At 30.6% G+C, this 16,781-nt stretch overlaps 1 protein-coding gene across 1 annotated transcript; it reads right to left on the bottom strand.

Moving 5' to 3' along the window:
- Window positions 1-2,112: 2,112 nt before the first annotated feature.
- LOC121242713 (S-adenosylmethionine decarboxylase proenzyme-like) lies at window positions 2,113-4,440 on the bottom strand. Its single transcript, XM_041140649.1, has 3 exons — window positions 4,224-4,440; window positions 3,790-3,943; window positions 2,113-3,702 (listed from the first exon to the last, which is right to left on the bottom strand). Exon 3 carries the CDS (start codon window positions 3,480-3,482, stop codon window positions 2,325-2,327), a length of 1,158 nt encoding a protein of 385 aa, XP_040996583.1. The 5' UTR covers window positions 3,483-3,702; window positions 3,790-3,943; window positions 4,224-4,440; the 3' UTR covers window positions 2,113-2,324.
- Between the last annotated feature and the right edge of the window lie 12,341 nt (window positions 4,441-16,781).

Below are 16,781 nucleotides of genomic sequence, written 5' to 3'. Positions count from 1 at the left end.
TCTCTCTATTTTTTTGCCCCCACCCACCCTTTATCGATGGCATCGTGCACATATTTTAAAGGTCTAGATCAGGGCCCATCCTTCTTGTCTCTACCCAAGGGAAAAAGGGTGAGAGATAAGCTGCATCAATCAAATAACTTCAAAAGAGATTGCTCTGCTTTTTGGTTCTTTTGGGATTTGTCATCGTGATCAGTCTGTGACTGCGATGGTGAACTCACCCTTTGTCATGCATGAACATCCTCAGAGCTATGAACAAGGATATGTGCCTTCCACGACCAGTTTAATTTTTTACGTGCCAACTAATGTGTGGATCAGAACCTTCTGAGTTTTTGCTTGATCCAACAACCCCATTTTCAGGAAGCATGCAGAAATACTATTCATTCGATCATTATTTTAATCAAAATTTTTGTATGAAGTTACTTTTACATACTTGTTGTACACTCTATTAATATGATTGATTGCGTTACTTTCTTTTAATACAAAATATTTGTTTTGGAGAATCACATTAATAGAGAGCATAAAAGAGTATTACGTAAAAATGACTATATGTAACAAAACTCTAATTTAATTAGTGAAGAGATCGGTCATGTCATACATTAACAAAATTCATTCACGTTATAAAAATATTGTTCTTTCATTTTTTAATTTCGTCGTCGTGATTTATATTGAATGATATTGTGGATTAGTGGTAAGTGATGATCCTCTAAAAAGGTAGAATATTTCTGGACTAGTGATAAGCGATAATATATTTATAAAAATAGAGAATATTAACAACCAGTTCATGTTTCCAAAAAGTTTTTGCATAAAATAATAGGTTTGCGGAGAAAAAAATAAAAATTTATCTTGATCAATAAATTTAACTGAATCATTTAATTAATAGAGCATTATATAATATAGAGAAATAATTTATAAATTTCACAAAAATAAACTTTCAAATTAATGTGGATTAATATGATTCGTCATATTATAAAGTTATTAGTATAAAGTAAATCTAACATATCACATAAATTTACTCATTTTGTCTCGAGTTTACTTTTGTGAAATAAGAAATTATTTATGCAAGCCCCCTATAGGCCCTTTGTAAGAAAGTAGACCAAACCATGAAAAAGTTAAAAAAAAAAAAAAAAACATTTTTTTTAGTGGGACCCACATTTAAATGTCTGAATGGAATTTATCTTTTTGAAACTCGTAGATAGCATTACTCGTGTGAAATCTTTTTGTCAAGGCAGTATTTTTTTTACAACATATTTTAGAGATCACACCCTGTATTCATAAATTAATCACTTTCTTGACCACGATTTGGAAGTTGAAAATGTGGTTAAAATAATAATAATATTAGAGTAGAACTGCACCAAAGCCGACCTGCACTAGTATGAGTACTTTCATTTTGTTTTCATTGCACCAACAACTCCTATTTGATTGTTGTATTAATTCCATTTTCAAAGTCTCCCTTCCAATCCAATGCCTATTTATTTCTTCGAAACTTTGATAAAATTGAATATTCAATCTGACCTTAGCCATGCCATGCAGCTCACACATGGTATACATTTGATGACTCCATCAGCCAATCAAGATGTTAGATTTCCTACTTCTTCATCTTAATTTTCTTAATTCACGTGAACAAGACTTGGAGTTTGCAACAATCTCTTTAAATGGGCAAGAAAATTCCTTTGAAATTTGTCCATCATTTCCATCCCCACGTTATTGTTGACCAAAACAGACGTGATCTACAGAACTTATGTCCCCATGCAATATACAAACAACCTATAAATGTTTAAATACTTAACATGATGATAATTAGATGATATAAGATAAGTTAAAATAAGAGAAATATTCTACTCAATGAAGAGATTAGATAAAAATAATTTTATAAATTGACGTAATTTAATGTGATTCGTCATATTATAAAATTATTTTTATTATAAAATAAATCTAACAGATTAGATGAAATCATGTGAGATTATTTTTATATAAATCTTTTGTAACAGCAGCATTACTCTTCAAATAATTTTTCTATCGAATACTTTCCATATGTGTTGGAATCCTTACAAAAAGTCCATTGCAATGATGACCCTAACATATGACCCACAACCCCACAAACAACAGCGACCATACCCAAACCTCAATTTATTCCAAATCTTAGACCAAAGACCCATTACACGACTACCTTAAAAAAAAAAAAACACGAAACGAAACAAAATAACCATAGAATAGCCAAAATGCCAACATTAGCAACCCAACATAATCACCAAAACGCCACTCAACAAACTGACTGTCAGTGACCGATGAGACTGACAACCGGTCACTCTAATTGGCCGGCTGGCCTACGCTGACCAAATCCAAGGACACGCCTTGACCTCCTCTTCATCCGTCACCGCCACCGCCTCCTTCCAGCACTGCATGACAGCCTTGGTAGGTGCGCAAGGTGTGCGCGGTGCGCACACACCCTTGGCCTTCGCCGAGTACGACACGTACACTACGGTACCCCCACCTGGAAGCTCCTGTTTCACCAAACTGTTACACGTGTATCCCTCCACGTCGGCTACCGCCCATTGATGGACCCAACCTCCGCGGCACGTGACCGCAACGGAGAACTCGGTAGGTCCGAAACAGCTCAGCACCCTCTTCACTAGTGGCTCGAACCGGATCGACTCCGGGTCGAACCCCAAGGCCTCGTAGCTCGCGTAACTGAAGCCGTCCTCTGGGGTCACGTGCACCGTCGAGTATGCTAGACCGTCAATCCCATTCATCGAGTACCCGCACGGGTCAAAGTCAAAGTCACAGATCACGTGCGAAGGAATGATCTCTGATATCCCGGACAATTTGGTCATTTTACGAGCCACAAAGTCCGATTTCTTGAAAAATACGGCCGCCTTCTCGCGGTCCAAGCCGGTCATGCACATCTCAAGAGTGATCTCGTTCGTCCGATTAGCCGTCACCGATTTCTCACCCTCCTTAATCGCCGAGTAAATGTACCAGTTACGATTTGGGGCGCTGGGATCGCTGATCACAAAGGCCTTACCGTGCATATGCCCGAAGAACTCGTTCAACACGGCGACTTCTTCGCCGAAGCTCCGGTGAGGGGCAGGTTGGTAATTTGGAAAAATGAAACTTCCCCGAGAGTATTTAACGGAGTTGACGGCGAGCGAGAGAGACTCGGCAAGTCGGAGAATCGGTGCGACAGACAAGAGCAGCTTGGTGGTCCCACATGTCTTGAGAACGATTTTGAATGGATAGACGAAGAGGCTGGACTCGGAGAGAACGTAGGAATCGAACTCAGAGTTAGCGAGTTGGGACACGATGGTGCAGCTAGCTGGCTCGAGAATGGAGTCGAGCTGGGGTCGAGTCAGGGCTCGGAGACCGAGCCCCTCTGGGTCCTTGAAAATGGGTGGCTCCGAGAATGCCACCTCGAGCCTCTTCTCGAAGCCTTCGAACCCGATTGGTGAAGGCGGCGGTGGTGGTGGTTGACGGTCGGTGGTCATTGCTTGATAGGATTTTTTTTCTGATATCACTGAAAACTAATCAACAAAGGAGAGAATGAAACAGACTCTATTTTTCTGGGTTTCGTTTTACAACAACAGATTATTGATTTTGTTATGCAAATTAGAGAAAAACGGGAGAAAAGAGAGGATTTGGGAAATGGAATTCTAGTCTACCGAAGGAGGCATTTCTGGAAACGTATCAGGATGGCTTCCTCAAGCACTGCATACAAAATCACCCAAAAAATAATTAGCAAAATGAACGAATATCAGAGGTAGCTGGTAATGGGATTGAGAAGAGTGATCTTACGTTGGAGTAAGCAGCAGATCTGAACTTCTCGATGCCACCGTTGGGACGAACGTCTTCAATAATGTAACCAAGGGGAGCTTCGTACTGTTTGGAGCCACTACTACTACTAGACTTCTTCTTCCCACCTTTGGTCTCCATTAAAACATCCACGCTTCTGAAATCAATAACAACCATCAAGATTTCAACCATTTTTTCCTCCAAAAAACATAAAATCGAGAACATATACAGCAAACCCCACAAATCTTTATCGCAGAAAAAGCATCAATACTATAACTTTCAGATCATTGGAGAGGTAAATCCTCAATACCCAGATCAACGATTCCAGAGAAACAACCGTACATGCAGATAACAACGAAAGCACAAGAAACATAAAATGAACAAAGAAGCTATGTAAGCCAAAAAAAAAAAACAAAAAACAGATAGAAAACACTCACTTTTCCTTTGGATTAATCGGTTGATGGGAAAACCGAACGAATCGCTCTAAAACTTGTTTTTCTTATAATTGAAACCGCAATGGGAGTAGGGATGCAGGAAAAGACGACAGAGAAAGGGAGGCGCAAGGTTGTGAGTGAAGGAGAGAGGGGAACCCAAAGAGGGTATTTATAGCCTATAGGGGATCAAAATGTGAGAGTAGGCGTGTTGTGGTAAAAAATAGCGCAGAAAGGAACGGATTCTGCAATGACGTCTGATCGTTCACAACGGAAGCGGCGAAGCCTTTTCTTTGGCTGTATGCAATATTTATTTTTAGAATTGAAAAATATTACTTTATCTATTTAACTTCTGATATCTCATATTTTTTTTTTAATTTTTTCTTTACTTAATAGTTAAATAAATTGATTATTAATGTATTGATATTTTTTTATATTTTTTAAAATATTATAAAATGATAAAAAATATGAATAAAACAATTAAAAAAATAAAAAGACCAATTTAACTAAGCGATCACTTAGAACGGTACTACTCAGACGGCAGAGTAACTCTTTAAAATTTATTATCTAAATGAAGATAATATATATTTTTTTATCTTAAGGCTCCATTTGGATTAATAAGTGATATCAACTTATTTCATCTCATCTTATTATTATAATTTTTTTAAATTTTCACATAAAGTATAAAAAAAAAATTTAACGTTTTCAAAATATAAAATAATAGTAATATTAAAAAATAAGATTATAATAATATTTTATTCAATTCATCTCAACTCTGTAACTAAATCCTGACACATTTGGCTTTATTATAAACCACTTGAATAATATTCACTTAAATATATCAAAATAATAAATTTAAAATAAATAATAACATCTTTCTCAATAATAAGAATGAGAATAATGTTGTTTATTTTTCATTTTAATTATATTTGATACCACATATTTGAAGTGATTATCCATTCAATAATATGCATATAAAATTATGTAAAATATATCACATCAATAATTTTTTATTAATATTGAAGTCATTTAAAGCGAAGAATAAGGTATTATTAAGATCTCATTTCAATACAGAAATACTTTTAACTCATCTTATCTCATTATTATAATTTTTTAAAATTTTTATATAAAAAATAATAAATAATTCAACTTTTTCAAATCGTAAAATAATAATAATATTTAAAAATAAAATATAATGTTCTATAAATTTTATTTTAGATAATATTTACTAAGTTCAGAAAATACGATAAAAATATGGTATTTTAAATTTAGTTTATTTAATTAAATTTAAAAAACGGGTAAAATTTTCCAATGCTAACAAGGCGTGGAGTATCTCCTAAAATAACATTAAAAAGAAATAAAAAATTATATACATTGGACTCTTTTCACCAAAAGTCTTTTAGACAACCATTGACATGTATTTTTTTTTTTTATAAAAATAATAATATTATTAATTTAAAACATAATTATATAGGAAATTAAAAAAAACATTATAGAAAATTATACATGCGTGGATTAAGGTCGTCCGTGGCCACTCAACTGGCCAGCCCTGCAGCGGGCCATAGGTATCTATTTGCCAACTTTAATGTAGTTCTTACACGTGTTTTCGGGGGGAGGGGGGTTGTTTTTCCGTTAAACTTTTTGACGCGTGTTTTGCCTCCACAAATTAAAATAAAATAAAATGAGTTAAGATTAAAATTAAAAATTAAATAAAATATTATTAAAATATATTTTTTTAATATTATTTTTATTTTAAGATTTAAAAAAATTAAAATTTTTATTTTATTTTATATAAAAATTTAGAAAAATTATAATAATTAAATGAGATGAGTTGAGAAGAGTTATAAAAATAAACGAGATTTTAACGCTCGGTTTGAATTGAGAGGGGCTCTCAACTCATCTCATCTAATCTCATCTCATTATTATATTTTTCATAAATTATCATACAAAATACAATACATAATTTAATTTTTTCTAATTTTAAAATAATAATAAAATTAAAAAATAATATTTTTTTCCTAATTGAATTTTCCTTTTTTCTAATTTTTTTTTTTTTTTTGTTTTTGAGAGTTTCATCTTTTAGTATTATTATTGTTATTATTATTGTTATTTTTAAATAAAGATACATTAAAAGTAAATAAAAGTTACAAAAGTAGAGATAGATGCATTCGTACAAAGTTCTCATTGCTAATACTCAAAACGAGAAGGGTTAAATATTATAGCTTCGGGCTCATATTCATTGTCCAACTTCACATCGCCAAGTTTACTTTTTTTCAACAAATGGATCAATTGATTAGATGGGTCTCATGAAATTAATTTCACCATCTAAATCACTACTATTTATAAAAGAATTAAATCAATTCAATTCACTTCTATAAGCAATTTATAAATATAAAATCATATTGATTGTTTAAAGAAATAATTAGTATAAAATTCCGCTCAATTCACATAAACCTAAATAAAACTTGAATAAGTTGGTATTTATAATTAATATTATCTTTAACTTTATAACGAGAACATCTAACATATTTGAAAAGATAAGAACAAATAATGTTCATGGTATATATATGCGGGTTGCTTAAATCCTTATGAATATATTTATATATAAACTATATAAAGATATTTATAATAACTCAACATTTGTTTATGAAAAGTTGTAGATAAAGTTATAAAAGATATAATATAAATAATTTTTTTTTCATAGCTCCTAGGCATGATCGCTCTTCATTTAATCAAACTCCAAGTAAAAAAAAAAAAAAAAAACATAAAGTTTCATCAATTTGCATGTCTATTTTTATGAAATCCTTTTGTAATTATAGCACTTCTCATTATTGTTTTCTACATGGGGCTGCTACAGATACCAATGGATCTCACACACTAATGTGGACACATTGTGCCACGCCCCCCCCACTTTTTTTTCCTTTCTTTTTTCTCTCACTCTCTGGTGCGTCTCCCTTCTCCTCCTCCCCCTTTCCCTCCCTGTCTTTGCCCTCCCTATGCCCGCCATGGTGGTTGGGGACCACCTCAGGACCTGCAGAAGTCACTGGTAGTCCAAGCGACACCATCCGGCATAGACATGCAAGTGTCGTGAGCTTGTCAAGATGTCTATCGACTCTGAAATAGTCCCCAACCACCATGGAGCACAGGGAAGGTAGAGACAGAGAGAAAAAAAGGGAGGAAGAGAGGAGAGATGCATAGGAGAGGGAGAGAAAAAAAAAAGAGAAAAAAAGGAGATGGGAGATGAGTGTGCCACATCAATGTGTGAGATTCTTTTGTGAGATCTTTTTGTGTTTATAGTATTTTTCTTTCTACATTAGGTGTAGGTCTCGTAAGTCGTAGGATCCATTCCCTATTCGTATGTTTTAACACTTTAATTTCTTTACTTTTTTTTTTAAAAAAAAAATTGTTATAATTGTTTCTTCAAATGCTTGACCAGATAAATATTTACATGTGGAACTGAGTCAACTTGATTTTAAACTCGTGTCAACAATTTACTAGTGGTATTTAGTGTGAGGCATCATTATTAGAATCATGAACATGAATATGCATGTAAAGAGTAGAATTTAGGATTAAATAATTGTTAAAACACTTATTTTTTTTTCCTTTTTTGGGGTATCTAGAATTCAAGTTGGGTGGACTTAGTCGGAAAGACGCCAAATAAACTATGATTAAAGATAGAAAGGACTATGCTTGTGCCAGTGCTGCAGCAATACAATCAGATCTGTTTGCTTTTCGTTTGTGGTTTCAAACCCCTTATTTGTTTTACATTATTATTATTATTATTATTATTATTATTATTATTATTATTATTATTATTATTATTGCCTTTTGTCTCCATTGGTGTATCGAGATCTGTGGCTATATCTCTCTATTACTTTTTGTTTGTTAGTAAAAAGCTACTTTTATTTTTTATTTTTTCTAATTTTCTTGAACCTTTTTTTGTCTTTTTTCGTTAATCTTCCCCAACCTAAATATGCTAAACTCAACTTTTTTTTTTTTTTTTTAATTTTTATGATAAAAAGGTAAAAGGGATCAATCAGAAGTGACTTTTATATTCGATTATTCGAGCATGAATATAATAGCATTCTATTAGTTGGATTCGGGTAAGAGAGATAAATCATTTCAGACCATTTCATCTCTTTTTCTTTTAATTAAAAAATTTATTATTATTTTATAGATCATTTTAATTTATCTCATCTCATCTCTGAATATAAAAGAACAGATATTCTAAATACTCTCCTAAACAATTTGTCTGCAGAGGACTACAATAATAGTTAAGACTATATCAGTTACAAAAGAATTTATATATTGATAGAACTCCAATGCAGTAGTTGGCTTGTGATTTAGAAATTTTCTTGTATGTATCCTAGTCATGGATGTAACTTTTCTCTGATGAATTAATGAAGTCAATTTCCTATAAAAAAAAAGTCGAGTTTGATCCATAGTTTAAATGCTCAGTTTGGATACCAAAATCATCTCAATCTATCTCATCTCATTATTACAATTTTTATAAATTCTTACATAAAATATAATAAACAATTTAGTATTTTCAAATCTCAAAACAATAATAATATTAAAAAAAATTCTAACAATATTTTATTTAATTTTCAAAATTCGTTTACACTGGTTTATACACGATGCTTTTATCTAAAATCATTTTATCTAATCTCATTATACAAATCTCACCTAAATTTCAAATTCACTAGAAAATCTGATAAATACTTAAATTTAAGTTAAATACATAGTCAAATTCAAATCCAAGACTCAATATATGTCAAATCACTTAGACATAATTCAATTAACATTAAACCAACGCCTTTGATAATACCAAACTATTAAACTTGGTGCAATGCCAAAGCCTATCATCCAGAGGCTAAATAAAACAAAAAAGAAAATTGTCTAAGGGTTTGATGCACTGAGTATGTACGAGAATTTGCGTTTGCTGTCTGCAGAAAGTGTCGTCTGCAAGTAAAATGGCTGTAAATAATAAATATGCAGTTGATAGAAGACAGCAAGACATGTTGAAGTCAAACATAAGATGATCGTATTGGGATTCCTTTCCTCACTGTTTTAAGAAGATATGCGAGTCTCGAGGCCAATGATTTCTCATTCTTCATCGGAATATTGTTTCCAATTCATAACTTTGTTATTGAATTATCAAAAATTCTATTTATCATCTCAAAAATTACATCAATTTTTCACATGATATATAAATAATAAATAAAACAACTCAATTAATTTAATAAAAAATAAATAAAATAAAATAAAAATAAAAATAATTTAAAATATAGAAAGTATATAGTTTGGAATGATGAGTAACGTCCCTTTTTAAATTATAGATTTTTGATATAGAATTCTTCTGCTCATCATGCACTATATAACTGTTAAGCCAAAAAGAAAAAAAAGGTAAAAATTTAAAACAAGTGTGTGATGTAAAATTGCTGAGTATAATTTTTCTTTTAATATATTTCTCATGTATATCAAAATTCATTTGTGTCATGAGTTCTATAATGATCGGTTCATTAATAATTTTTTAAAAAAAAAAAAAAAACATTGGACCACAGAACTAATACATCAGATTGATTAAAAAATTACGGTTATAATTCTTCTCATTTCTTATCTCCTTATTTATATTTAAAGAATACAAAGATATAGATGGATAGTTTAGATCTAAAAGACAAGATTTCTTATGTCTTCTTATTAGTACGTACCAATATAAAGGATATGGAAAGTGATAGATTTTGAAGATATGAGACCAAAATTACTTGGAGTGATACTGTGCATTTGATCATTTTTTTTAGAAGAAGAATGATCTTTATTCAACTTATTGCATCAAATGATGGATATAAGGAGGGACTGCCTCTAAAATAATACTCTCCTCATAGAGTTTTAATGCATCCTTAGCAAGCTAATAAGCTAAATTATTGAAATAACAAATTTCACTTTCTAGTGTTGCAACTTATTAAGCATCACTTTGATATCTTGAATGATAATGCCAACTGAGCATCACCTTCTAGAATCACCACATTCTGCGCATCACCTTCTAGAATCACATTTTGTAGCTTCAATTGATCACAAAGAATTACTGCTTTGAGTTCTGCTACGGCCTCAGCTAGTTTTGCATTAGGAAATAAATCTCTGTTGGACTGTAGAGATGCTACCACCTACCATTCATGATCTCTGATGATTACCTTTATCCCCACTTTAAAATTAGTGCAATCCACTGCTACATCCCAGTTAACATTAAGCATGTTGGATGGAGGAGCTGTATATTTGTTTACTGCCTGCCTGGCAATCACATTTTTTGTTGTATCCTTCTGATGTGCTGCCTTATAGTCTTCTACCACTGATGCATTTGATCATGTTGAGTAATAAATTATATGTTTATTTATCAATTTATTCTATTCTCAGAACATTGTGTAGAGTACATTATCCACATCACTTAAATAGTAAGATTTGATTTGTAATATTTAAATTTTAAAATTTATTTTCCAAATCAAATTATTTCATATAAGCATTTTATCATGTGTGCGCTCTACACACGGACTTGAGAATAAGATTTTTCTTATTTATTACTCAACTTGAAATTCTCGAGTGTAATAATTTCTAAAAGAAAAGTTAGTACTTCTAATTTAAAGCTGTTAAATAAAACAAATATTCCATCATTTTTACATTTGATGGTTATGATCACAGATTAATTACAAAACTTCATATAATCTAAGGAACATATGCAGCTAACTTCATGGATTTTGGCTATAATCTGAAGACGTACAGCTGGAAAGATAATTACTAGAGAATATATAAATAGTAATGCATAATGTGACCTAGACATAGGGAATCTTCAACAAATTTTTAGGTAATACACTAGTTGTGTCTAGGATTATGTAAAAGATTATTTCCTAGATTGTTAGTAATGTTGTTATTTTCTTCTAATTAATATATATATATATATATATATATAAGAAATAATATTTGATATACAAGTGTCGCACACTTATTTTACAAAATATGAATAAATTTGAGATCTGCATAAATAAAATTAGTTTTATAATAATACATCTTACTTTTACGAAAAGAATGTGTGATAATTGCACATTTTAAAATTGTCTCTAACAATAATATATATATATATATATATATATATATATATATATGCACAAGCGTGGAGGCGTACATATATTAATACGAAAATTTATCATAGTTTTTTATTATAGTTTTTTATTATAGTTCTATAAATTAAAGAGAAATGTATTCAACATATGTTAGATGCTATTTATTTATAGGATGAACATTAAATATTTTAAAGTCTACTAATTATAAAATGTATTAAAGACATAAAATTATAAGAAATCACAATCATATCCAACTTACAATAAAGATATATACGAGTCTTATTGAAAGCCCCACTTGTAAACCTCGACTATGATTTCATGCCTTGGAATGCACGTACTATATATATATATATATATATATATATATATATATATATATAATATGGTCCTTCTATACATTTGCCTACACCGCAATCCACTGTTGTTTTATTTTTTAATTTTTTTATTAAATTAATTGAATTTTTTTACTCATCATCTCTACACCACATACTTGATAAGAATATATATATATATATATATATATATATGGTATAGGAATCATCAGTAGTATTTGAGGAATAGATTAAAGTGGCCAATTAAGAAGAGTACATGTGGATCCTATTATGTTATTTGCCTCTAAAGCATCGTGTAATGCATTGTCATGGAGCTATGCTCCTAATAGTGCCAATCAAATTAATAAAATAAAGTAATAATTGACCTATTAGAATCACTATATATCTATATTTTTGCCTTTACACCTTATGCACTTCTCCATATAAAACAAACTATATGGATAAAGCTAGTCAATTTGGGCACAATGCTTCCCTATGTCAATGTTTTTAATTAATGTATTTTTATTTTAAATTTTATAGCTTAATCACATATTAATATAAGTACGTTATAATCGAGTTTATATGTCAATTATCTAAATAAAATTTCATAGTATACAACGATATTTTAGCCTAGAAAATTAATGAATATAAATATATATGAGTAATGCTACTATGCCTCATAATTTATACCACTCACTTTGCCCATTTGACGTGATACCATAAAATTAATTTTTGTATTGCAAAATAAAATAACGCTCGAAAACACAAATAGGAAAACTAAAACCTTAGATTTCTTCTACCTTTTTATGTTTGTATAAATTAAAGGATATAATAAAGGAGACATGTACTGTCCATATGAAAGGGGAGGTTACAATATAAAAAAAAAAACTTTGTTTTTGAGTCAAAGAAGAACTTGCAAGTTTTCTCAAGATCTGCAAGATTTTGGGGGATGTAATCAAGGAACAAAAATAAAAAAAAAAAGAAAAAGAAACCATAAGAAAATGGTTTGTCATTATTAAGCATTATAAAAATATAAAAGTTTATCAGATTAGCAAAAGATCACAAGCAATGTCTCCCTAAAATACAAACAAATTTGGATTCATGTGAATAAAACAATTTTCTACCATAACTTTTTTTTTCTTGTTTTTAATATATTTGTTTTTAACATATTATATATATATATATATATAATTATGATAAAAGCTAAGATTGCCAACTCTGTGTTGTATTCTTGTTTAGCTAGCTGCTTGTTAAATTATTCATATATAATGCCATCCTCCTGGGCAAGGACTCAGCACCCACTACATAATCTGAAAAGAACACTGACGTTGGGGGAATAAAAGGAATGGATGAAGAGTACATGTTTTTAGTACTTTCAGTGCATTTTTTTGCAATACTTTGTATGGATAGTAAAAATATTTCATCTTATTTCATCTCATTATTATAATTTTTTTTAATTACTAAACAAAATATAATAAGTAATTCAATTTTTTTAAATTTTAAAATAATAATAATATTAAAAAATAATATTTTAATAATATTTTATTTAATTTTAAACTTTCATCTAAAACGATATCATCTCATCTCATTATCCAAACCATAGATGTATGTATTGTGCTCTATTTGGAAAAATTAAAAAATATAGTACTTTTTAACTTATTGAATGATTAGGGATAAGGGAGAGCAATGACATGCATATAAAATTATGCATTTGTTTAGTACATTTTCTAACTTTATAAAGTAATGAATTCCATTTTTTCTTATCATCTGAGTAACCAACCATTTGGCCATTATGGTATCATATATGAGTAATATTAGATATAGTTCTACAATATGTTATCTATATGCACTCTCTTTAAAAAAAAGTAGTGTTCACTATTCATTGTTAAAAAGATAATTTTTTCATGTACTTATTTTTTTAATGGGAGTGTGCATGACTTGCATACCTTAAGACTGTAAATATAATTTCTTATCATATATTATCAAATCCCCCCAATGTATATTTTTTAAAATTGGAAACATTGGAGTAAGAAAAGAAAAATGACCATAATCTTGTTTTTGAGTTGCATATCCACATAAATTGGGAGAATTTGGTAATATATGAGACCATATATATATATATATATATATATATATATATATATTATATATGAGAAAAGATATTTACAAACGTAAATTGTGCAACCACCGCGTAATCGATTTGAAAAAAATAAATAAAACATAAGATCTACATGAAAAAACTAATTGTCTAATAGTGTATTTCACTTTTTTTTCAAAACGATTACGCGACATTTTTACACTTCATAATTGTATATAGAATTACTATATATATATATATATTCTCCATTCAGTTTTTGTAGCCAATCAAAAGGGAGTGACCACTAAAAAGGCTCCAATTTTTGCTGGAACCATTTTGATGTGCCTGTTCTTGTAGTTTATCCAACTCCAATCATGCTCTAGGCATGCATTACAAAAGGTGCCATACGCAAATAATTTTATGCAGCCTTTTCCTTCTGTTTCGGTACCCTTTTTTTTTTTTGGTTGTTGTTGTTCAAATATATAATCGAGTGCCTTTTTTGTTTTATCGGATAAATATATAAAGAGTAATGTTAAATATAGTCTTATGATATGCAAAAATCATATACATGTGAGTTTTGTATTTATCTATTTTTTTAAAAGATTGTGCGAGACTTATATACGAAAACTATACAAATAATTTCTCATATATAAACGAGGTTAAGAAAGAAGAAGAAAGAAAGAAAAAATCATACCAAAGAGATGAGTATAAATCGATCCTAAATATAAGTATTTGATAAAATTTCTTTCATCCATCGTCCCTTTTATAATATATAATCTAAATTATAGACAAATTTTCATGTCATATTTCACAAATTACTCAAATATTACAATGTGTATTATTATTCTTTTAACATCCGATTACCATTCAATTGTGTGGTGTCATTTATCATTCTCTAATTTTATCAAGAATATATTTTTCATATATTTTATCTATTTGAGTATACGAGCTATGTATGCAACAAGGATAAGAGTATATTTCTCAATCTAAATATACATAATAAATGTTAGTTAAATAACAAACTTTAAAGAAAAATTATTTATACAATCTTAAAATATAAATTATGTGAACTATTTTTGAATAAAGTATGAAAAATATGGATTTCGTGTGAAAAAAATAACATTTTTTTATAATAAATCTTACTTTTTAAAAAATAATATATAAAATTTATATATTTAATACTATATCTAGCATTATCCTATTTTAAATAAAATTAAAGGGAAATAAGTTGAAATTGTCCTATTGTCCTTGGACTGCAGCTAGCTTTTGCCTACAAAACGTAGCAATCGCTTGGGATTGTATCATGTATGGAGGTTGTGGGATTCAGTTGCTGAAAGGGAAGGTTGTGGGGCCTAACTTTTCCTCTCTTGTGTCCTTTTCATACAGCTGCAACCCATGAATTCACACTCAATACAGAAGCTCTCAGGAGTCAGCAATGCAGAAATTGGAATGCTTTTCCACATCCACCGTAAAACACTAAAAACAAGCTAAGCTAGGTAGGGGATCTATCCATATCAACCTTGGCTTTTTCTTGCTTTAGTTTGTTTGCATTTGAAAGGTTACTTATTGATTGGTAGGGGCCTATCAACACTGGAACACTTCCATGCAATTTTTTTTCTAGAACTCTCTCTTTCAACTTTCAAATAAAAGAGAAGATTATACATATAAAAATAATACACAAAAAATAAATCTATAAATCTATAAATTAACATAATTTTATGTGATCTTTTTAATTTATTTTATAATAAAAATAATTTTACAATTTGACGTATTATATCAAACTACATCAAATTATAAATTTACATTTGTGTAATCACTCTATATAGCTAAGTATTTCTCTTGACATAAACATTCTTCGATAAGTAATGTGTTTGCCCACCAACAAAGGGACCCGGTAAGGGATATAGGTTTTCCACAAAATGAATCAAACTGAGAAAAGAAGGGGAGCTAGAAAGGAGGAGAATGATGGACTCTAGGGGGCTCCAAAGGATCAGATAGGATCATAAAGCTATTCAGGAGATCTGTTTTCTCTTGGGCCAGCACTTCACTGTTTAGGTAGTAGTAGTACAAAAGCCCCAATTAATTTTTCTCTTTGGAATCAATCTTAGGCCTCCCATCTCAATGACTTGAACTTGAAGCAGTGAGCCATGGTGATCAATCTGTCCATTTGCTTGAATCGTGATTACCAGTCTTACCTTGATGGCATCCATTGTTGAGGGTCAGTTGTTACTCTTTTTTGTAAGAATACATAGCGGAAAAATACCTCAAGCTCAGCTTATAAAATTATTCCACAAGTTTCTCCAGATTGATAAATCTCAAGCGTTTTCTCTTAGTGGTGAAGTACACTACGTAGTATAAAACTAGAGTAACACTTAACAAATCCACAACCTAAATATATTATCAAGAGAGAACAAAAAAAGAGAGAGCTTTTGTGTATTTCAGATGATGTCAAAACCAAACTGAGGTGGACTATTTATAGTCCACCAACACACGGCTGGCCTTGAAGGCCAGCCATTACACTGCAATCCAATTGCAGCCATTGCAAGCTACAACAGCTTGTAACGTTTGGCATTAAGCCATCCGTTACAAGTCAAGTAACGTATGGCTTAAGCCATACGTTACTCTAGGCATGAAGGGAGGGGGTCAGCCCACGTGGGTGCCCCTCCTTTCCTCTTTCAAATATCTCCCACTCACACGCAGTGGGTATGACCCTAGGTCTGCATTTTTTTAATATTCTCAATCTTGTTCATATAAGTAAATAAGTCGTGCGACTACCAAGCACATATGTAGAAATGTGGGAGTAAATATACCAAATCTCTCACAGAGAAGACCAGCATAGTAACATCCCTAAAGTATCTGGTCATGTCCTAAACTCATTCGATCGCATTAAGATAAAGTATTTTCGAATCATCTTGAGTTAAAAAACACAGAACAATGACTGACCACCTCCAAATCATTTCAATTTGTTCATAACCTTTAGCCGCTACTAAAATGTAGCGTTATAGTTTGATGTCAGCAAACACTATCGAAGATATAATATCGAAGAGTCTTCCCTTTGCACTTA

This window comes from Juglans microcarpa x Juglans regia, chromosome 8D (genome assembly GCF_004785595.1).
Source record: "Juglans microcarpa x Juglans regia isolate MS1-56 chromosome 8D, Jm3101_v1.0, whole genome shotgun sequence".
In the NCBI taxonomy this organism is placed as follows: domain Eukaryota; kingdom Viridiplantae; phylum Streptophyta; class Magnoliopsida; order Fagales; family Juglandaceae; genus Juglans; species Juglans microcarpa x Juglans regia.
This window is presented reverse-complemented; position numbering and strand designations above follow the sequence as displayed.

Coding starts and splice junctions, on each gene's coding strand:
- LOC121242713 (XM_041140649.1), bottom strand. CDS start 3,482: ATGACCACCGACCGTCAACCACCACCACCGCCGCCTTCACCAATCGGG.